Source organism: Ictidomys tridecemlineatus, chromosome 7 (assembly GCF_052094955.1).
Source record: "Ictidomys tridecemlineatus isolate mIctTri1 chromosome 7, mIctTri1.hap1, whole genome shotgun sequence".
NCBI classification, from domain to species: Eukaryota; Metazoa; Chordata; class Mammalia; order Rodentia; family Sciuridae; genus Ictidomys; species Ictidomys tridecemlineatus.
In genome coordinates this window covers 169380410-169405431 of record NC_135483.1, presented here as the reverse complement: position 1 = coordinate 169405431, position 25022 = coordinate 169380410, and the positions used below count along the sequence as shown (strand labels likewise).

General features: G+C 37.1%; 1 protein-coding gene across 2 annotated transcripts in view; it reads right to left on the bottom strand.

Moving 5' to 3' along the window:
• The window catches only part of Pard3b (par-3 family cell polarity regulator beta), a 978588-nt gene that overhangs the window by 180435 nt on the left and 773131 nt on the right, over positions 1–25022 (bottom strand). For both annotated transcript variants that reach the window (XM_040294778.2, XM_005335090.5), the window contains exon 19: positions 19295–19405. In XM_040294778.2, the coding sequence (XP_040150712.2) occupies positions 19295–19405 (111 nt within the window). The remainder of the gene's footprint in view (positions 1–19294; positions 19406–25022) is intronic.

Sequence of the window (25022 nt, the reverse complement as noted above, 5' to 3'; positions counted from 1 at the left end):
TGCTTGCATAATAATAGCAATCATGCAGGCGTGACATAGGTGAGTTAAGGTAGCATAGAGGAGAGACACATATTCACTCTTCACATGCACATACAACTAGCAGCTTTCGAAAAGTATACACAGTGCCTTTTCAGCTCCTTGTAATTCTACTTGGAACCTTAGGCAGAGTATAGATACTTTTAATAAATGCTATGCAACCTGGATTGTTCAGAATGCTCAGGGGATCAGGTGTGTAGTGGTTAATTGAATTTTCTGCTTGATGGAGAGAAGAGCAGTAAATGCTTTTGGATCAAATCTGTTGGCTGCAAATCATTCTAAAATATACTAATCCTTTAACTTATCTGAACAGAACTCAGTGAATAGATTTTTTTTTTAAAGAGTGAGGAACAGATTTCACTTGAAGACCACCCTTCTCAGTTCCAGTTTTCATTCTGTAATACTAGTGATTCTGAGTCACAAGTAACTAAAGATTAGCTGTGAGCTGACTTGATCCACTTAATCTACATCTCCCAAGTGCACACCAGGTGCTGGCACTGGGGAATGTATCTTATTCTCTCTTCCTTCTCCCTTCTCTTTTCTCCCTTCCTGGTGAAATGGTCAAAAGAGAATGATAAAATGCAGATGTTCCTCAACTTACGATGGGGTTATGTCCTGATGAATCCATCATAGATCAAAAAAGCTGTGAATACACTGACCCTACTGAACATTATAGCTTAGTAATCCAAGGCCCTGCAGTGAATTAGCTGTTGCCCATCATCTCAGGGGAAGATTTTACCACATATGGTAAGGTCAGAAAAAGATCAGAGTTCAAAGCATGGCTTCTACTGAATACCTATCACTTTCCCACCAATCCTAATGCCCCAAATTATATATTAAACCAGTGTAAATCAGAGACCTTCTGTAATCTGATTAGTTGAGTCCAAATTAATTATGTTGGGTATAATTACTAATTTGAAAAAAATCAAAATGTAAGTAAATGGCATGAAATGTGGAAGTTGTTCTTCTAGGCAGTCTGGGTCTCTCACATCCATGATAATGTATGGAATGAGAAAAAAATACCTTTGGTCCCCTTAGTTGGCTTCTTCAATTTTTCAAAACTATACCTGAGGTTCAGGTTGCTGTGTCTGTTTGGATTTTGGTGCTATATTACACACACACATTCTCTTTCTGTGTGTGTGTGTGTGTGTGTTTATATATTATATATATACTCTTTATTACACACACACACACATCACAGTATTATATACAAATGGATAGTATGTAATTCACTTATCTACAGAAATATTTTGGTACAACTTTTCAGACTACTAAAATTATAATTTATAGTTAAATTATTTAAATAAATTCTGTATTTGTCTGTAGAATAGGTCTTCAGAAATGTAAATTTATGTTCCAAAGTTATCTGTTTGACTCAGCTAACTGTTTTTTTTCCCAAGAAAGTTTTGCCTTAAACTTCCAACGGTATCCTGACAGTGTTATAGAAACTATAATAGAAGACACCTTGATTGCTTGGAAAATCCCTTACATTTCAAATAAAAAATTTCCCTGAGCCTTATATTGCTCTCTAGTCCGCAGCAAAAATATCATATATTATTGATGGAATTAAGAATTTAAAATTTTTAAAAGTCTCTTTTAATTTGCTGCACAGTTAAGTTGTACTTTATAATTGAATTTAATGATTTCATTGCAAGTGTCCAGAAATATTGGATGATAAAAAGGGTCTGTTCTATTGTCCCAACCATAAAACTATTTTTTCATAGCTGCCTTCTCTGTGATCATATAGCATTTTTATACCATATTACATGACTGCAGCTAAGTTTCATTATAATTAGTTGTGTATTGGTCTCTCTTCTCTCTCTTAATCATGAACTTGTTGAGGGCAAGGACTAGGTTGTGTTTTATTCATCTTGTCATTTCCCCCAAATGGCTAGCTGTTCAATTAATGTTTGCTGAATTATTGAAGAGTTCTGGCCAAAAATAATTAAAAAGTTGCAAGTGAATCATAGTAGAAAATATGTCCCCAAATCCTGTAAGTGAAAAAATTTCCTATGACTTTAGTTTGACCTCGGATTCAAAGGTGTGACAGTGTGTCTCGAGGAAAAAGATCCACGGACCTAAAATAGATTACATGAGTTCTCCAGGTGGTCCAATGTACTAAATTCATCAAAATACAAATCTTTCTTATAGCTTTTAGGATTGAAATTGAGAGCTTTTCTATCAAAGGGACAAAGGAAAGGTGGTTCTTTAAAAAGAGGGTTTCTTTCTAAACAATTTGCAATTCTTCTAAGTATCCTTAAATCATACCACCAACCCCCAAGTGAGCATCTAAAAATGTATCAAATATCCTCTTGGACAAAGGAGTTCAACCTAAGGAACAATGGGACTCTCATTTTCAGGGTCCACCTGAGAGGACCTGAGAGGAGAACAGAGGAAGTGCACCATCTTCCTACATAAAAGGCAAATTCTATCCCATAGTTTATTGAGTGCATCTCTTTGCCTGTCTTCCACATGCTGGAGCTTTTCTTGGAAGATCATCCAGCCCCCCTACCTTTTCACTGAAGAACAGTCATGTTCATGCATCAGCTGTGTGTGGAACAGTCCTGCACCCCATTCAGAGGGGACCTTAGAAGCTGGCCTTCTCCAGCCCCCAACCCCCACCCCCATGGAGGCCTTCATTGAATTCTAGTCTCTTTGTGCATTTGAAAGTCCAACAACTATGTGTCTATGTGGCAGTTCTCCTTCGATGAGCTAATTCTTACCATTGTGTAGTCTCTTATTTTTCCTTTTTCTTTAATTCTTCACAAGAATTCTTCAAAAGAATTCTTTTGCAATTCTTCCCATTTCTCTTCTCAAGTTCTCAGCACCTATTACAGTCCTTGTACTGCAGTGGGCACTTCACTTATTTTTATTTTAATGCAACAGTGGTCCATAAAGGGACATACTTTCTGTAATATTGATCTTATTAGTATATTGTCTTTCTGAGCCAGTCAGCTGAGCTCATTTCAGAAAATTAACAAATCTGTTTCCTGTCTGTTGCTCACCTGTGGCCGCAGGGCTCCACCAGCTTTTGGGGGCTGAGATACATGAGAAGGAGTTCTTTCTCCATGTGGGTTCTAATACCTTCACCCCAACATCTTGCTTTATTTTAATACCTCCTTCTGAAAGTAGCTAATTATCTTTATCAGTATCCTTTTATACAGTATGAAAATTGGTAATGTATAATCGCTCATTTAAATCTGAAAAATGCTACTTTTTCAATCCATCAAGGAATGGGTGTTAAATGCTTCCTAGAGAACTTAGTAACACTAAGTTCTTAAGTAGTACCAAGAACTGTTCAGGTGACATACTTATTATCTATGACACTATCTATGTCACACACAAAGACAAACACAGCCACTCTCATGGTCATAGCTTAGAAGATATTCCCACAAACAGGGATGCTTTGAGCCAGCTAAGCTCTCTTCCTACCAGAAGGATGCCCTCACAAAATAATAAAACAGAACTAGGCCCTTTTCAGTGAGTCTATGTCTGAAACTGTTTCTCATGTTCTTTCTGTTGAAAAAAAAAATCTTTTTGTATGTCATCTGATTAGAAGACAAGGTAAAAATGTATGTGTAAATAGAATCTTAAACATGACTATATAGATTTGCATGTTTTCAAAGCTTCAGAAAAGTTGTAAACACATACTACATATTTTATTTTTAATTTGTAATGGTATTTCCCCTCTTAATTGGCATGCTTTTAGAAAAACATGTTTCTCCTGCTTATAAGCAAAATCTCTAAAAATATCTTTGAGAACTTAAAGTTTCCATGTTTGTTCACATATAATATTAGTTTGTGATGTCATAACTTTTTAAAAAGAATTTCTTTGAATTCAGGCAGAGTCAAGCTTATGTGGAATCTGTGACAAAGCAATTAATGTCTGCAAGGGGTTATTTCAGATTAATCAACGAGGGTAGCATAACTATCTTAAAAAAAGAACTATCTTATTTCTTCTGATTACTTTTCATTTGGTAGTAGGAATTGTTCACTCACATTATTAGGTTATATTTTTACCTTAAGTCATATATATATAAATTTACCTTAAGTCATATATATATATATATATATATATATATATGACTTAAGGAAAAATATTTTAGCATGGAAATATTTTAGCATGATGTCTGTTTCCTTGGCATTGAATTTTTGTTTGCTGGTGAAATGAGGAGTTATGCTTCAAGACTTAACTGCCTATTTCTGGGCAATTTATTTGGTAAAATGATCAGTTTTCATTTAACATTTTTTTTCTGACAGAAAACTACTTTGTCTATCCTTCGAAATTCAAGAGGTAAGTCATATTTATTGGAAATAGAAGAGATTGTTAAGACTAGAAAAATTATCTTACAACTTTTAATCTGTTGTGTAAAAATTCTGTGCTGGAAAATATTCGGTTTTGGTTTAATAATGTCAAAAGCAGAAAACTACAATACGGAAGCATTTTGTTAAAGCTATGAGCTTGTTTTTCAAGGAGGAATATTTAATGGCCATTACAGATTTATTTCAATATACATTCATTTATGTGTCTGTTACAAAATGCAGCTTTGAAATTTGAAAATCCAACTAGTAAATTATTCTCTTTTGACTTTATTACAACCACCATAACCAGATTAAAAACATGAATTATACCCTATATTATAATGACTCAGTGATTGTTTTTCTTGAACAAAGTCAACCCACTAAAATATCCTTTGCTGCTCATTCAGCTAAAGCCTTACACATTTTTTTTGCAAAAATATATTATTTGATCTGAAAATATCCTTCAGTGGCTAGAAGAAAAATATATATACATATACATATATATATGATATATATATTATATATGTATATATCTTTATACACACACACACACACACACACACACACACACACACACCCCACACATACTTTAGCACTTGAAACTTTCTCTGGCTATCACAGCTTCTATTAGAGACTCTGAAACATTTTAGGATTATTGAACAAATATCAATTACGTCTATGGCTTCAGTGTCAATCCAAATTGGAAATGTGCCATCTTTTACATCTTCACTAATAGAATTTTTAATTAGCTGTTGATACATCAATAATAGAGCCTAGTATTATTTTTAAAAATGATTTGTCTAAGCAGTTCTGTATTTAGTCACTTGGTTTTCCTTTTCACTTTTTAAAACTGGTGCTTATTTTTATAATCAAGGTAATTTTTTTTTCTTTTTGGATACCAGGGATTTAACGTAGGGTTCTTTACCACTATGCCCCATCTCCCATCCTTGTTATTTTTTATTTTTGAGACAGGGTCTTGCTAAATTACTTAGAGCCCTAAGTTGCTGAGGCCTTTAACTTGCAATCCTTCTGCCTCAGCCTCCTGAGTTGCTGGGATTACAGGCGTGTGCCACTATGCCCAGCTCAAGATAGTTTTTAAGCAGAGAACTATGCTTTCAAAAATAGGCAAGATTTTTCAGCAAACTATTTTAGTACATGGCTACTGTTTTCCCACTGGTTATTAAAACTTTGTCAATTGATAAAATTATATTATTGATTTATACTTGAAGTCATTCAGGACATTAATAAATATCTTTTCTCTACTGAAATATAAGGAGATAAAACAACTATTAGTTATAATCTATGCCTCAAGAGAATTAGAATCTAGACATGAACAAAAGCCATGAAATTGTAGGAAAGTACATACTAAGTAATATTTTCTAAGGCTCTAATTCAATGGAATGTGCCTTCCTAATTAGGGACTCAGAGTTTAGTAACATTTAGACAGCAGGTCTCTGGATCTGGTATATTACAAATGGCTGTTGCCATTTTCCATGATCCTTCATTTATGTTGCAGCTTTTAATACACGCCCCCTAAAATATAATCTGCATCATGAATTCTGACTGAATCAGTTCAATACACAACTCTAAAGGATCCTTCTTTGACAGATAATAGCCAAAGTGTGTCTCGATTCAACCAAATTTCATTTTCCCGAAAAAAGGCAAATCATTCATTTTAAAAGTTTGAAATGAAAGCTTTAAAATTAATTTCAATTGGTGACATTTAAGCCCATGGAAGAGGATGGGGCAAGACCCCAAATGAAACAAAACAAAAAAATACCTCTGTGGGTCCCATAGCACTTCCATTCGTTTGTGGAGTGGATAAATTCCATTCACTTTAAGGTCTTGTCTCAGGATCTGGTTCAGTGAAAGGGAAACAGGTATAGATGGTCCTGATGGACCGGCTACTATGCTTCACTGATCCATTTTCACTGTCCTGTGGCTGGTTACAAATGACCTTGTGTTTCTTGACAACATTTCAGAGCCTGGGAAAAGTCTTACTTCTCTAAACTATATGGCTCTGTCGACCGTTGATTTAGCCTATTCTGCCCCTTAGTTCCATTCTAGTAATTATTCACTTGAAAAAATAAAATTACAATCAATGTGGTTTTATATTTGTTCACTCATTCATTCATCCATCCATTATTCAACAACTACTTATAGAGTGCTTATTCTGTGAAACGTAATGCATTAGATGCTGAGAGAAATAGAAAAATGATTAGGATGTGGTCCTCACCCTGAGGCAATTGCAAGCTAGTGAGGGAGAGAAGGCATGCTTGCAATTATAAACAACCACAGTGCAATGCAGAAAAAGAACAACAGTAACAACCATGTGTGTCTATTAGGCATGAAGCACAGTTCTAGGTACATTAACTATTTCACCTTAGATAAATTTCATAGGAACACTGAAGGTTAGACATTATTTTTCTTCCTCTCTCTGTATTTCTCCCTCTCTCCCTGTCCCTCTTTTTCTGAATGATCAAGCTGAGGTCAGACAGTTTTAGCAAAATATGCCTGCTCACACAGGTAGTGCAGGCCAGAGCCAGGCTTCAAACCCAACACTGTTTGATGTTAACGTTCATCGTCTTTCAAATAGAGACCATCTCTAGGAAAAGTATGAGACCTTCACCATTTATAGAATACCCCCATGCCTGGCATGATTTGAATGTGTCAATTCAGCATCTCATTTAATCATCACTTATTACTATGATGGCCGTATGCCCATTTTTCAGCTAAAGAAACTGAAGATGAACACCATTAAGTAACTTGACCCAGGGTATTTAATGGAATAATTTTCTTCCAATTTGGGTTGTTTGGGAAGGTATGATGGTAAGAAGTAAGATTTCACTGAATTTCCATGAATGTGGACATTCCATGCAGAAGGAGGGCATTCCAGACAGGGAAATGGTATTAGGAATGGCACAGAGATTGGAAAGTACTTTGGAAATCTCAAAAGTGTGAACATTCTAGATTAGCTGAGCAAGGGTCATAACGTCCAGAAGCGGAAATGATGATTAGTAATGATATCATCAGATACATCAGGTAGAGGGTTTTGGACTGTTGCACTAGGCAACAGAGAGCCACTGTAAATTTTAGAGAGAGGAATAACTTTGATCAACCCATTATAGGGTGAGTATTCTTTATATGAAAATCCAGAATACCCTGAAATTCAAAACCTTTTGAATGTCAACTTGATGCTCAAAAAGTTTTGAATTTCAAAAGATGTTTGGATTAGGGATGCTCAATCCATAAAGTCTGCACAGATATTCTAAAGCCTGAATAACTCCAAAATCCAAAATACTTGTGGACTCAAGCATTTCAGATAAGGGATGCTCAACCTGCATTACTGATCTTCTCACCCCCATCTTTAAAGTCTCTGCTTCAAGATAGGATGATTTCACAAGTTAACATATACTTGTTAAGGGTCTCCAAGAACATGAATCCTTTTAACTTTTATCTAAACATCTCACTGTTATAACCATTTTTAAAATAGGGAAGGGGCGCTTCAGTGGCCTCCTAGAGAAGCAGAGTTTACTGTGGTTGCCCAAATCACCTTAACTTCCTCCTTCTCGATAATGAAATCAAACAAAGACACAAAGTAAAAAAGGGGCAGGACTTTGTGCCTGGAAAAAGGCTCAGGTTATTTGGAACATTAATCTGAAGTCATTTCAAATTCACTGTAAAGTTATTGAGTAATTAAACTCCAGGGCAAAGACAGGTGGGTGGGAGAGAGGGGAAGGGGGAGAAAAAGACACTTTGATTCCATTTCTACCAAAGACTTAATTAAATATATTAGCAGTCCAGGGTCATCCTACTTCCCCCTTAAAGTGATACATACAACGGAAAATGTGAATGTGAGGATTTTGTGGATTTAATGAGTATGGTTACAAGTGTTTTCTGCAGCCACACACCCTGTGGACTTGGAGAAGCTGGCAGTAACCCACACCATTTGTGTCCCTTCTCCCTGAATCTGTTTCCATGGCTGCCAAGCACTGGCTGCAGCCAGCCTTCCCTTGCCACTGTGCTGCCATCTCATGCCAAGCTCACTGTGCTTAAGGAGCAACTTCCAACCAGTGATCAATAAGAAATGAGGAGAAGCTTCTTGAATGGAAGTATCTGGCACCCCTCCCAGCCGGGCAAAGTCTGTATTCCAGTTGGCCGTCTTCATTGTATCAGGATCCAATTCAACAACTTTCACAGATGGTGTGTCTTAGAGCATTCCAGGCTCACAGAGGCTACTGAGTGGGTGATCAGGGGGCTTCAGTCCCCAAAGCAGGTCAGAAAATAACAAGGAACACCTAGAGTAAACCAGATGCTTGCTTCATAAGCACTGCCTCAATTTTCACAACAATCTGAAAGTGTTCTCATTTCACAGATGGGAAGACTGAGAGTTGAAGCTACTTGTTAAATAGCTTAACAGTACACTCATGCCCAAGTCAGGCCTTACCCAGGTGGTCTTTCCATTTGGCCACATGCCCCCCTGTGTCCTATCTATTAGTCAGTCCCAAACATGGCTATAAATGATGATCTACTTGAGAAGAGATTTTGAAGTGTACATCCTCAGGGTTCATCAGAGTACTATTAAATATCTGTAGTACACATCTATCTATATCAATACATCTGTTATCTATACTATTAATCTAAAGCAGGGTTTCCCAACCATGGCACTACTGACATCTTGGGCCAGATAATTCTTTGTTTTAGGGGGCCATCCTATATATTGTGGGATGATGAGAAACATCCTTGTATTTTATCCACTAGGTTACAAAAGCACTTCTCTTTAGTGCAACAACCAAAAGTGTCCTCATATAGTGTCAAATGCCCTAAGGAGGTAAAAATCACCCCAAGACCAGACTCACACATGTAAAAACCAGCTCAGGAAATGTGGAAAAGGGATATCCAAAGCTTTGCACTTATAAATCCCAGGCCTAGGTTAGGGTTTTTATATAAAGGGTGTGAGAGGAGGATGGGCAGATTCCAGAAGATAACAGCAGCCAATTTGAAAAGCAGTATGGAGATTCCTAGGAAAGCTGGGAATGGAACCACCATTTGACCAGCTATTGCACTTCTCGGACTATTCCCTGAAGACCTTAAAAGAGCATACTATAGGGATACTGCCACATCGATGTTCATAGCAGCACAATTCACAATAGCTAGACTGTGGAATCAACCTAGATGCCCTTCAATAGATGAATGGATAAAAAAAAAATGTGGCACTTATACACAATGGAATATTACTCAGGACTAAAAAATAACAAGATCATGGCATTTGCAGGGAATGGATGGCATCAGAGCAGATTATGCTTAGTGAAGTTAGCCAATCCCTAAAAAACAAATGCCGAATGTTTTCTCTGATATAAAGGGGGTGACTCAAAACAGAGTAGGGAGGAAGAACATGTAAAGAAGATTTCCACTAAACAAGGAAGAGAAGTGGGAGGGAATGGGAGGGAGAAGGGGAATTGCACGGAAGACGGAAGGAGACCCTCATCATTATACAAAATACATATATGATGGTGTGAGGGGGAGAAAAAGAAAAATGTGTCACAGTAGATTGGGTAGAGAGAGGTGATGGGAAGGAGGGGAGGGGAGGGGGGATAGGGAGGGCAGCAGAATACAACTGACACTAGGATTGCCGTATGTATACACATGGATGTATAACCAATGTGATCCTGCAATCTGTACACGAGGAAAAATGAGAATTCATACCCCATTTGAATCAAATGTATGATATGTCAAGATCATTGTATTGTCTTGAGCAACTAATTAAAAAAAAGGAAAAAAAGATAATAGGTAGAACATTCTTTTAACTTTCACATGCCAGTCCATGTGAACAATAGCTAATCTTTCTGAGTAAATGTGTTGTCATAAAAGCTTTCCAAAGAAGGATACAATATGTTATATGTCCAAATAAGAAGATGACATAAAATTCTACAAAACATGACACACAAAATTGTGTGTGTGTGTGTGTGTATTTTCTTTTTTTTTTGGAGACTGGGTTTCACTTATTTGCCAAGGCTTTGAACTTGTGATCCTTCTGCCTTAGCCTCCCAAATATGAGATTACAGGCATGCACCACTGTACCCAGCTATTATTTGATTTTTTAAAAATTGATATATCAACATTTGGTTTATCCAAAATCATTAAAACTGGAGATAAAATGGGAACTCCAAATTCTAGTCACTAAATGGCTTTCTACCAGATCATGGTCCCCCTAAGCTTTCGTAGGACATGGTTTTCTCAAATTTAACCACTGCTGTACATAGTCCCCATCAAATCTAGTCTTTCTGTATTTCAGATGAACACAAAATCCAGTGGATTACCAAAGTTTGTTGGTTATATGGAATATATATTAATTTATTTACTATATATGTATTAAAAACAGATATCCTGTATCAACAGAACATTTTAGAATTTATTCCCAAATTTTTACCAGATCAGCTAAACATGTTTTGCAGAATCACTGCAGATAGTTTAGTATCATTCCTCTTCAGAATGTGTTTCGACAGCGCTAAGATCGCATACAGTGATGTAATATGTTACTCCAGGGTATATGAATAGAAGAGCACTATTTTACAACAGTTTTAAAGAGCAGGTCTACTTTATAGAAGTTTGTCTAAATGACTGTTGGAAAGCATGCCAGTCTAGTGATTCATTTTATGTATTAATCCACGCTGCCTGACAAGTAGTTGCTAATACAGCACTTCTAACATTGATTCAAATTCCATAAAAGGCTTTTGGCTCATAAAAAATGCTGGCATGGCATTAGGATGGAGGTGTTCCATCTCTTGTCTATAGGAATTGAATAATGTGCCAAGTTCCGTTGGTGACCATAAGCATTTCTGAGAAGGTAGGTATGACAATGATCAAATAAATGTGCAGATATTAAGGACACCCACAACCTCCCTGGGTTTCACTCCTTACCCCTCTAAATTAGAACAAAATGCTGAAAGAGACCCTTGAATAAAAAGTGATTGAGATATGTGACCATTACACCATTGTTCTCTCTCTTTCTCCTTACCTTCCCCGTTGTCTCCCTTTGTTTTTAACCCTCATTTATGAAAGGAAGCTCTCCCTACCTTAACACAAGCGTGACAGTCATCACTGGGAAATAGCAAATCTCCTTCTAGTCACTGAGATAGTTAGTGCTGTGAAAAACAGAAATCTGATAGCTTCCTTCTGTCAGCTCAAAATGAGAACATGACCTTGTCCTGAGAAACACCATCGAGTAATATTTTTCATAACTTCCATGTGGTGATGATCTAATAAGAATCTAAAAGTAATTAACTGGGTCTTTTTAGCCAACCAAAGCCCTATTCAAATACACATTTTTATCAGGATTCTGAGGGAGCCATAAATTGGGGCATTTTGAAAAACTGGGATCTAATCCAGTCCATGATCTGATCAGGGTTCAGTGGTAATAATAAATTGGGACTATTAAAACTGGGAATCATTCCAACATTTTATTTTGCCCAAACCACAGGACCTAGCAAATTCTACTGCAAAAGACAGGGATATTCAGTGACGAGTAAAACCATGCTGAATTAATCATTTGTAGGTAATCATGCCAAAACATGGGTGTTTTCAACAGTTTAAATAGTGCCAGAGTTTAAGTTCAGTAAATAATTAATTATCAAGAGTCACTTGGCAAATTAAAGAAATCAACCTTCTGGTTTCTTTAATAAAATATGCACTCTTCTAAGAACATAATGACAAACTCCTATCAATTCATTTGTTGCTCTGGGTACTTGGGAGTATAATGCGTACGCAGGTTACAACTAAAAATGTTAACACGGCTTGTAATACTTTTCCTTCTTAGACTACAATAAGCATCTTCATTTTTCAATCTGAACAAAATGCTGGGTAAACTCTAGCCTTATTCTGGTTTTCATTTCAATTTCCAGTAACATAAAAGTCCTCCATAATTAAATAAAATGCTGAGAGGTTGGGAATAGATTTTCACCCACTTGAATTCTCAAACTATAAATGGTTTCTGAATGTTTTTATATCTCGAAGATGCATTTCGTTTATGTGGGGAACTTGCAGCTGCATAATTAAATCTTGGTTTGCCAAATATCAAAAACACATGTATTGATTTAAACTAAGGGAACAGGCCACAAGCAGCTCAGCTGATAAGGCAAGGGAGAAGCCTCTGCAGCTCTTGGAAGGTTTCCCGAAAAGGAAAGAAAACTAAGAACCTTGAATTCAGACACTGAAACCGATTCACTTTCCTAAATCTCCGTTTCACTCTCACTTAGGCATTCCGTTCAGGACAGTTGTCCACAGCATCACTTCTCAATGCTGAGGCTGAAGTCCTTGCCTGCCCTGCCCCCACCTCCTCATTTGTCCTGCTCAGGTTCTAATAAGATCTACAAAAGTGATGTTTAATGACTACAACAAATATTTCCCTGATAAACAAACACTGACATAGTGTAAGAGGAATAGGTGGTCTTGGAGTATCTAACTCATGTTATGAAAGTTCTTTTTTTTTTCCCCCCCCCAAGCTCAGTAAGAGGTTGCATTTAGTAAATTTTTATTGCGGGATCAGTAATGTGGGACTTTAACAGAAGACAGACTTCAGTGTCCATGAAAATACTTTCTCCAGTACAATAATCCTAAACAAACAGGCAGCAGTGTGGGAGGAGGCATATTTTTCTTTAGCCAATCTCCACCTGACTTTTGAGGGTATTAAGAATACAAGTACTCTATAGGTCCAAGAATTGTACTGATTTCGTATTTTGCAGAAGGTTGCTAAGTCAGGTCTTGGAATTAAACAATGACAAAATGCATTTCCCAACATGTCAAAAAAAAAAAAAATCTCTTGCTGTCAGCTTATTTACATAATCTCAATGTGTAGAAAATGCTAATTTAATTTAGCTTGACAAAATATTCCAGGAGATAAAATCTTTGAATATAATATTGAGTTAATCTTTCTAGCAATGGATAAAGGCCTTTGAAACTAATGTTTTCTTATGGCAAATCTCACTGAAGCATGAACAAAAAGGATGAGTTTGTTTAATTCAGGGCTTTGTTGCCTTGGACCGATTGACTTGTGTCAGGAGGGGACATATCATCAACTCAAAAAAATAAAATGCAAGACTAAGAAAATCCAACCCCACAGTCTTGAGCAAGAAGCTTGGTCGTATACCTGAGATAAGAAGAAGAATAGCATACACACTACCATGAGCCAATTCTATGTCACATTCAAGAAAGGTTGCTCTAGAAAACCCAAATTAAATGCTCCTATACTCAGCATTTAGATCTCGCTCAGACTATAACATCTGGGAAGGACCCTAGAGATCAGCTAAGGACAAATGCAGCACTAATGATGCACACGGATATTTTAGATGATATACGACTTAATGCATTTAATTGCATAAACTAATATTTTATTTATTTGAATATGTATACATATAATTAAGAAGGAAAGAAATATATCAGTGATTGAGGTTTATGAAATTCCAATATTTACCTGATGAACTAATCCTTTCTAAATGTATCCAGTGTCAACAAACTTACTGCTTCATAATGCATTCTATTTGGGGGGATGTTTTCCCTTCTATTTATCTGAAGGGTATCTCTCTGAAATTAACATTCCACCAGTGTCTTCAAGTAAATAAACAAATGGGCAAATAAGCAAATAGATGAATAGATAAAGTAAAATGGGGTAAAAGGGTGCCGGAAGACAGATCTAATTGTTCTTCTATGTGACTGCTCTTCAAGCATGTGAAAGCAACCATTTTGACTCTGTGAGCTCTTTGTCCCCAGGTCCTTCGATGTTTCTCATCAGACACGGATTTAGAGTTCCGTTCTCTGTGTGAGGGAGAGCATAGGATATTCCAGGTGTCATCTGTGCAGTGTAAGATAGGGATTATTTTGTACATGAACTTCCAGTACACATAGCCTGGGACTGGATTACGATCTGGCAGGCATATTGTCATGTTGACTCATGCTAAACTTACTCTCAACTAAAACCATCAGGCAAATTTTTCATATATTTGGTATTAAGTCAAACCTTCCACATCCTGTTTGTCTAGTTCATTTTTGGACGCAAACCTGAGACTTTACATTTATTCCTATTAACTTTTTCTATGTTTGATTTGTTCCCTTGTTCCAGATGCTCTGTCATCATACATATTTTCAACCCCTGCAGTGTCTTGGCATTCACAATGCGATCAACAGGTTGCCACCCCTAATGTCAGTGCTTAGCAGGCAGGGGTTATAAATAAGTTTTCAAGACACATTTTATTTTTACAAGCTTATATCGATGGAATACTCATTGGCAATATTTGGGTACAATTTCTCATATACCTAACAATCCTTCTAAGGATATGTCACCTGGCATACTACATATTTCTCTGCATTATGCACAGGACATCATGAGACAATGCAATTCTGATATCCGGGAGAGTTCCCCTACAGTTTTTTAAGTATAGGGATTAGAATGGGGATTCTTCACTCTGTACTATTGACATTTGTGGTTGGTAATTCATTGTGGAGGCTGGGGGCTGTCTGATTTTATTGTAGGAGGTGTAGAGCTTCTACCCAGTAACAAAGCAATAGTAACTCCCATCCCACCAACTGCCTGCATTTACGACCATCAAAAATGTCTCTAGAGGGAAGAATAGAAGTTCATTGGATTAGACAAAGGGAAATGAAGGGAAGGGAGGGTGGATGGGAATACGAAAGACAATAGAATGAATAGAACATAACTTTCCTTTGCTCATATATGAACGTACAACCAGTGCAGCTCCACACTGTGTACCACCAAAAGAATGGGATCCTAATTGGAATGGGTTGTACTCCATGTATGTATAATATGTCAAAATACACTCTACTGTCATGTATCTAAATATAACAAATTTAAAAAATGTCTCTAGATATAGCCAAACATCCCTTGGAGGCAAAACTATCTTTTTCCATTAAAAATCACTTTCTAGACTATGCATACTTCCAATAGCTAGTAACCCAATCCACCTGTTAGGACTATCATTGATCTTTTCTTAGGTATAGCTACAAAACAAAATAAAACTTTTCACAAATAACACCAAAACAGTCCCACATCAGAAATTAGATATGCAGAATAACTAAAATAAGATAGGAAATGATGGGGAAAATAGAGAAGGATAATATTTCCTAAAATTTGGAGTTTTTAGATGAATCCTATGTTAAAACAGTTACAGAAAAATTGAACTTTCGATAGGAATTGTTATGACTTAAAAAAAGTCATCTATAAAGGCTTTTTTTTAACCTGGATGCTCATCAAAGTATTATTTGAAGCAGTGAAAAATATAAATGAATTAGTTGTTTGACAGTGAGAGACAACTAATATATTATTTGTTGATTTCATAGAATATTAGGCAGTGGCAAGATGACATAATTGTGAATTATTAATAGCATGGGGAAATATTTGCAAAATAATGCTATTTTTTGAAAAAAGCAAGCCATTATGTGTATAGTACAGCAATCAAGTTTTCAAGGACATACATGCATAGAGAAAGGATCATAAAAACATTAATAGTGACTATGGGATTATGATATGAGAATTATTTATCATTTTAAGTCTTTATACTTTTTTATAAGTTGTGGTTTGCATCTGAACTGTCCCTCAGAGGCCGTGTGTGAAAAGGCTTGGTTGTCAGCTTGTGGTGGCATTGAAGGTAAGGCCTGTTGGAGGATGCAGGGGGCTGGGAGTGTGCCCTTGTAGGGGATATTGGGACTCTGATCCCCTTCTCTCTTTCCCCACTCTCCTCCGCTCCCCCATCTCTTCCTCTCTTGGCACCATGAGGTGAGCAGCTCTGCTCCACCACATGGTCCCCACCATGACATTCTGCTTTACCACAGGCTCAGAAACAATGGAGCCAAACAAATGACCATGGACTGAGACCCCTGAAGTTGTGAGTCAAAATAAACCTTTCTATTAAATTGTTTTACTCAGACATTTGATCGCAGCAAATGGAAAGCTGACAAACACGTTTCCAAAATTTTCTTAATTAGCTCATATTCTCTTGTAAGAGTGTGTGTGTGTGTGTGTGTGTGTGTGTGTGTGTGTGTGTGAGAGAGAGAGAGAGAGAGAGAGATGATTCTAGAAAAAATGACCCATATTTGGTTAAGTGAGAGAGTAGTGGTTCTTCACTTGTTTACAGAAGAGTATGCCAGTGAGGTAGGATACTTTAGAGAGAACACGAAAAAAAGATGACAATATTTGTAGACTAGGTCACTTGCTTTCCTTAGGGGAAAAAAGTCTGTACATAATTTTTCATAAAATAAGAGGTGTGTTTTTTTTTTTTTAATATTCTGGCTTCATCCTGTCCCTCCAAACCAGTGGTTCTCAGACTTTAGGATGCTGAGGAGTCCCCTTGGGTTTATCCATTAAAGTTTCCTGGGCTCCAACTCCTGAGATTCTGATTCTGCACATCAGCTATGGGGGCTCAGGAGTTTCCATTTTTAACAAGCTCCTCTAGGGACTCAATCTGACACAGGTGGTCCCTGGACCACATTTTTAGAAACACTGCTATAATCAGCCATGTGGCTTGATTTGGATATTTTTATGCCTCTATGTTCAACAATTTCTTCCTGGTTATGCACTAAAAAGAACTCCAGTGGTTATGCTGGTAAATTGACTCTTTGAAATAATGATCTATTTATTACATTTGCCAATCTCCGTGTTGTAAATATCCCCACCATGGCCCATTTCAAGCTACAATGGTTTAACAACTAGTTCAGAAAATTCTTGGAAGTTTAACAATTGGCTGGCACAAGCTAGTTACAGCACTGCATGGTATATACATGTATATATTTCTAAAAAAGGGTATGCTAATAATAAACTATTATTTTACCTATGACAATTGGGATGGAACAAGTAAGCAATAGAATAACTTGAGTTGTTCAAGGAAACCACATTCCAATGTATTAGAAAAAAAGTTTGATAATAGCTTTTATCACTCTTTCCTATTTGATTCTATTTTTCCATAACCATACCATGAAGAGTGATACACTCACTGAGTTCTTTGAGAGTTGTGAATTGCTTTCCTATGGATGATGGAGAGCCAAGGAACAGAACTCTGGGATTGGGAACAATGCCAAATGTTCAGCCTCCACCTCCACCCTCCACGGCCCTGTTGAAATGTCCTGGGTCATTAATTCTATAGCACCCAACCATAAAATCAACTCCTTCAACTTCTTCCTGTAGCACATGATTGAGACAATGTTGTCTCTAGGAAACCCATTTCAGATGTGTTTTATGTGTTCTTCTGTGGGAAGTGGCCTAAGTGGGGGCTAATAGTATAGTTCTTTCAGTATTTTGACCAAACGTATTTTAAGAAAATTGGACCTGAAGCCTATATAGTCAGCTGAGGCGAATTTACAACCCTGCTTTTAAGAACAAAACTCCCTCAGGCACCTGCTTCCTAAAAGCAAAACCAGAAAGGAAATGAACTCTTGCTTAAAGACAACCCACCTTATTTTATGGGTTATCAATTTTCTAGTTGGCACACAGTTCCCCATCTACTAAGAGGTTTTTGCCCCCCATCTCAAGCAAGTACTGAGCAGCAAAAAAAATTGTCAAGTCTGCATTCTAGAAAAGGGCTCAGTTTCCTGAAGATGAGACACGGGACATGAAAGCAAAGTCAGGGGAACAGCAAAGATCTATGATGCAGGCTTACCACGCAGATGTCTTTGCCAATACATGCATTAAAATTGGAGCCTGAATTACATTTTCCATTACAGGATTACTGAATCTTGGGCTATGATGGAGAAATATATTTCTTGTCTTTGGGGTGGCTCTGTCAGGTGGATAGTCAACAACAATGTAAAACACTTGATTTCCTTTTAACTGCTCTGGTGACCCTGGAACTGAGCTTATCAACCTCTCAAAAATGAGAAAGAACTAAATAGCTTTTCCCCCCTCAATATTGATAAGTCGGCCTTCTCCGTGAAAACAGACTACAAGATAGGGGTCAAAAGGTAAGAGTAGATACTCTTAGACTCCCGTGTGCTAGAAAACACAATAAATAGATGTGATTTTCTTAATACACATAGTAGTCTGATTAGATAAATATAAGAACCAATCTTTAAAAACTACAAGAACTAATAAGCAAGTGAACAGATGAATAAATCTAACTGCCATATAATGAAGTCAGAATCAAAGGCTTAAAATTATATGCTAGCTTGTTCATAATCTCGGTCTTTTTCCAAGCTTTATTTAGTTGGGAAGGCAAAGAATTTTCAGGAGAAATATGAATATTCAATTACATGTTTCAAAATCAGACATTTACACATCCACTTGGGATAAGTGCCAGAGTTAACATCAAAGATATGTGGAGGACCTCTTGTCCAAATGGAACATCAAGCTCCTCAAATAGGAGAATTCAGCCCTTGCAAACTGTCATTATTTCAGCAAATGAAGCCGGCCCTTTAACAGATGGGCAACATACTTTTCAGCTTGCTGATAGCCTAATAAAAGACAGTGGCTCTTTTTTGAAAAATGAAGGACATGTATTTCTCAAATTACACTATCCAAACGGATTGAGCAGAATAAAATTAAGAAGGCATACAACAGCCCGACGAAAATTAGGAACAGACTATGGGAACTTGATGGTTATAAATATCAATATCAAAATGACCTTTGCATTCAAAGAAGAAAAAGACAGAAAGAAAAACAGGTTCATTGTTTAAACCACAAGGAAAATGGGCATTGATATAGTCAAAACTGGGAGCAACGGATTATGGAATTATAGGTACTGATGTAATACAAATGCAAAATTAATTTCTTCTCAAAAATATAATTAAAATTCCCCAGAAAGGCAGGTTGGTTGTATGTCAGCTGTGTTTTCTTTTATATGAGTCGACCTGTGTGTTTCTTAAAGGAAAAGAAAATCTCTCTAGTGGATTGTTTCAATAACCGAATTAAACACAGACCACAGACTCCAACCAAACAGGGCTGGACCCTTCTGCTCACCGTTCCCGCTCTTCTTTCATTCTCTCCAGCTCTTCTTCTCTCAGGTTCCCGGGCTTCAGAGTGCCTTTCTGGTCAGCTTTGCCGCCCTTGTCTTCTTTCTTCTTTCCAAATCTAGTGAGAGACATGGAGGTGTTAACAATATTCAGTTGCTTTTGTGGCAACTGTGAGATATATGTGAGATGCGTTTGTTGGGCCATAATTCTTTATTGTAATGAGATCAATTTGCATGAGATGGAGACAAAATAATGAAAGCAGAAAAATAATATAGTTATTGGATTCCTCTCTTTCTCTCTTTTTTCTTCTTTTAAACCCAGATATTTATTACGCATCAAGTGCAGTATCACGTGATTAAAAGAGTAATCATTTTGAGCTATTAATTCAATAGAGTGAAAAACGGAGTGATTATTGTTCATGTATGACTGTATATTGACCGCTTTTCTAATCAGGCCCCTACAGCACCAACGCCATTGTCATTTAAGGTTAAATTCACAGGAGTATATAATGAGGGGGCAGCAAGGGACCTCACTGAACACCTAATTCAGTGAAGGACTGAAAGCTCTGGGGGGTTTTGAACCTCCCCCAGACCTCCTGCTGGCCTGTGACAGAGCTGGGATTAGAGCTAGATTGCCTCCTGTCCCTCTTTCCTTCGGCCCCTTTCACTCTCTAATGTAGCCCAAGCTTCCCAAGAGGGCTCCAGGGTAGTATGCTTGGTGTCTGGGTAGTTAAACGTGCACAGCAGCAATCATGATGCTTTATAAGAACACAGTGTTTTCTCAGCACGTTTAGGAAAATGGAAACTGCACAGTTGAAATGGAAAACAAAGCTGCAATTAAATTATTAGTAGGAGACACTTGTATGTGACAGGCATTTCCCCCCAATAGATGATGTTTTCTCCAGATGCAATCCCCCACAGTCTTGATACCAACACAGGTGAAAAAAAGAGAATGTCTGGTTGCTCTACTAATAATGAGGGTTGGGGGAGATCACTCAATTATGCTCTTTCTCCAGTTAAAGATTTTGAAACCTGTGAAAACACCATTTATTTCTTTTTTCTTATTAAATAGGAGCAGATTTTAACTCTGTGTATCTGTACATATATAGCTCTAGCCCTATCTATACACCTGTCCATCTGTTCTCCCATCTATCTCTTCCTTCCTGTTTACATTTATCTATCTATCTATCTATCTATCTATCTATCTATCTATCTATCTTTTATCTATCATCTATCTACCATCCTTGTACTTCTATTTATCTATCTATATCTTCTTTTCTCACTATCTACTTCTCTCTCTCTCTCTCTCTCTCTCTCTCTCTCTCTCTCTCTCTCTCTCTCTCTCCTCTCTCTCCTGGGAGATTTTAAAATTAGAAGTGTCTGGGCTAACCTTACTCCCCACCTCCTTCTGATACATACATAGGACATTAGAATCTCTTTACATGAGAATCTAACATACATTTTAAAGAAAGTGCTATACTCTAACCAGAATAATAGAAGAATCATGAAACTATCTGTTTCTGTCTTCTTTGGAATCCTAATAAAAGTAGACAGATATTTGTATCTTTCTGGAATGTGCTTGAGTCATAGCAGAGGTTGTTGGTTAATTGATAACCCTGAGCATCACACCTGGAAGATGCCATTGCTAATATTCATAATCCTTCTGTTATCCCAGTACAGATTGCATCTTGCTCTCCCTGGAAGTCTCCCCTGGTCTTGACTCTTTTGCCTGTTTCTCAATTTGCAATTTAAGTTAGCAAGTTCTCTCTCATGAATTTTCCTTCCACCTACCTCTACTTCTACTGCAGTTCTTCTGCTAGATTCAGTGTAGCCTTGGAACCCGCTTCACCAACTATCAGCTCTGACTTCACCCTATGATTTCTAAGTCCTCAGGCATCGTTTTACCTCCTCTTTCTTTTCTTTCTTTCTTTCTTTCTTTTTTTTTTTTTTTGCCTTTTTGCCTCTCTTTCTGAATCAATTTTTTGTTTCATTTCACAAAAGCAACAACCTGATTTTATTTATAGAAGTAACTAGGGAACAGAGGGAAAATAAAGACCAAAAAATATATATCTATAAGAGTGTAAGCTTTCAAATACATTCAGATCTGCTGATACATTAAAGACCACTCCTGAGCCTACAAAGCAGGAGATAACTAAATCTTTGCACAAACACATCCTGTAGCTTTCCGGACTCATGCAGAAGAGTCTTAGGGAACACCATTTTTACTCTAAATACATTTATGGGAGAAATTAGTACTATAGTACATCACTTAGATAAATAATTCTCTCAAATGCCATTGAATATAATAATATTTGGATAAAAATTCAAAATTGTGGGGAGTCAGGGTAGAAATAATGCCTCAGAGTGTTGGTGAGGGCAAAAATGTTAACAAAGCTATAGATACCAGGATACTCCATGTCCTGTATGTTTTACTCTAAATTTGGAGGTTTGCGTTTTTTGAGATATAAGTAGAGTTGTTTTTGAAGGATAAAATTTGCCTATTCATACTCTACATTGATCCTTATTGCCATGTCCCATAAACAGTTTTTCCTTCTGGCACCTAAGATATTTCACTTTTACTGCAGTTCAAAAATAGCTTGCCATGCCTCCACCATAGTGAAATGTGTTTGATAAAGAAAATATTAGTTTTAGCCAAGCATGGTGATACACACCTGTAATCCCAGAGAGCAAAGCTGATAAAAGGAAGCAAACTGATTCTTTCCTCTGATGTCTCAGAAATTGGGGGCTGGGGTTGTAGCTTAGTGGTAGAGTACTTGCCTAGCACACATGAGGCACTGGGTTCACTCCTCAGCACCTCATTAAAAAGAAAAATGAAATAAAGATATTGTGTGTCCACCCACAACTAAAATATATATATATATATATATATATATATATATATGGGCTGGGAATGTGGCACAATGGTAAGCACCCCTGGATTTCAATCCCCAGTACCAAAGAGTGGGGAGCAGGCGGAGAAAGGAATAAAATATTAGTTTTAAGTTGATTCTACAAGTATGGGTTTTCTTTTTTTTTTTTTAATCTAGCAAGAACCATCAACAAGTTGGGCTGGGGATGTGGCTCAAGTGGTAGCGCACTCGCCTGGCATGGGCAGGGTGCTGGGTTCGATCCTCAGCACCACATACAAATAAAATAAGGATGTTGTGTCCACCAAAAACTAAAAAATAAATATTAAAAAATTCTCTCTCTCTTCTCTCTCTGTCTTAAAAAATAAATAAATAAAATAAACCAAAAAATCCTCAACAAAATATTAAAAAAAATCAATAAGTCAACAACTTTCAGAAATATTATAAATGTTTTGATATAAAGTTCATGACCTTTCATTAAATTTTCAATTAATAAGGGCAGAAATTGCTGTAAAATTTATTTTGTTGAAGAGAAAGGCTACTAGTTACTTTATTTCGTAAACCTTAGGTAGATTTAAGAACAGAATCATGAAATAATTTTCAAAAGGATTGCCCACCCTGTTAATATGAGGAGAGACCTAGAGAAGCTAACTGGGATCTATTTCTGAGTGTACTGACGTGTTTCTCCAATTTTGCAGTCGGATGACTTTGTCATCGGGGTAGTAGTGGGGAGTGGCAGTTAGGGGCATCAGAGGAAAGAACCAGTTTGCTTCCTTTTACCAGCCTTTGTTCTCCTTTCTTAGCAACCCTTTTGGGGGCCACACCACAGTCATCCTCACTTCCCTGAAATAAAGAAAAGAGACTTTGGAGGTTCATCTCCCCATTTGCTATTTTTGGGAGAAAAGTCATGGGGACCCTGACTGGCTACAATTACAGCTCTGCCCTCCAGGGTTTCCAATATCCCCTGCATTCCATGCCTCCCATTATCTATTACCTCAGACATGTGAGGGTTGACCACTCTGGGGGAGGTGCCTTAAGGAAATTGCTTATAGGTCAACCTTGCTTTATATAAAAGATATTCTCCTGAAAAACTCTGTGCAAACATATGGTTTCAATCAATAAAATCTTATTTTACATGTACCTGGGTAGCCTGTTTATAGAATCTTATGATGGATCTTCTGGTAAAGTAGAAAAAAATCACCTTTCAACATATTCTTTATGTAAATTCAGATTTTCATGAATTATAAATATGTTTAAAACACCTGCCCCTGTTGGTTTCTAGAGAGGTCATATAAAACAGCTTCACAGAAAACTTTCCCTCCCTTTTTCCTTCCTTCTTTTTGTTTCCTCCCTCCCTCCCTCTTTTCTTTCTTCTTTCTTTCATTTATTCATTTAAAAATATTGATTAGGCATCTTCTATGAGTCAGAGAGTCAGAGGCACTGGGTATAGGTTTGCTTTGGTCAACTTTTTGGCCACTGTGATTAAAGGAACTAACCAGAACAATTTTAGAGGAGGAAAAGTTTACTTGGGGGCTCATGGTTTTAGAGGTCTCAATCCATAGACAGCAGGTGCCTTTCCTTGGGGCTGGAGGTGAGGAGGAACATCATGGTGGAAGAGTGCGGCAGTGGGAAGCAGCTCACTTGGTGATCAGGAAGCAGAGAGAGACTCCACTCCCCAATACAAAATACATACCACATAGCTACTGAACAACCTGCTCCAGACCCATCCCACCTGCCTCTGGCCACCACTCAGTTAACCCCATCAGGAATGAATCCACTGATTAGGTTAAAACTATAACCCAATCATTTCTCCTCTAAAACTTCTAACATTATTTCACATGAGTTTTGGGGGGATGCCACTTCAAAACCATAAAAAGGTTCCTACTGGGTTGAGATGCAAACTACATACTATCTTCATAGAATTTACACTCTAACAGAGCACTCACCAAACAAGCATAAATATAAAATCACAAATTGTGAAAGTGCTAAGACTATTGTCGTGGGAGAGACAACAATGGAGAACTGATAACAGGGGAAGGGCCTCAATAAGGAAAAATAATTTAAACTGAGACTACAAGGGTGAGAGGCTCCAGACAAGCAGGACAGGTGAAAAGCTCATAGGAGGAGGAAGTAGCAAATATGCTTGGTCTTCCAAGTGGTGAAAGAAGGCCAGGTGGTTATATCCAGGAGAGCAAAGGGGAGACACAGATGGATGGGAAAGTCATGGATTGCAGGTGTGAGAAGCTTGGGGTATAGTTTAAGAGTCATGGTAGATCATTTCTCAGTGATTTAAGGCCACAGAGAAACCAAGTGAGAAAACTGGTAAACTTAAAGAGAAACAGAGGAGTAACCAAGACATTTTGAGAAGAAGTCATAAAGTGTCATGAGAATGTTTAAAAGAATGTTGTTTAATGAAGTTAAAAAAGCAGTAAATATAAAGCAAAATAAGCAAATGCACTAAGCTGATTGGGGACTACTGCAGGAGAGTTCGTAGAGCAGTGGCTGTTGAGGACAGAGAAGACAGTGATTTGGAAATGATTATTCAATTGAAAGGCAGCAAAAAGTTCAATTTTAAATATAATGATTTACAAAAATCAATAGCTTTCCCATACATCAATAATAAATCTGCTGAGAAAGAAACCAGAACAATTTTATTTACAACATCCTCAGAAAAAAAATACAATGCCTAGGAATAAGCCTAACCAAGAAGGTGAGAGCCCTCTACAACTAACATTATAGAACACTAAAGAGAGAAACTGAAGAAGACACTAGAATACAGAAATACCTACCATATTCATAGATAGACATAATTATTATTGTTAAAATGGCCACACTACCAAAAGCAATGTATAGACTTAATGTAATCCCC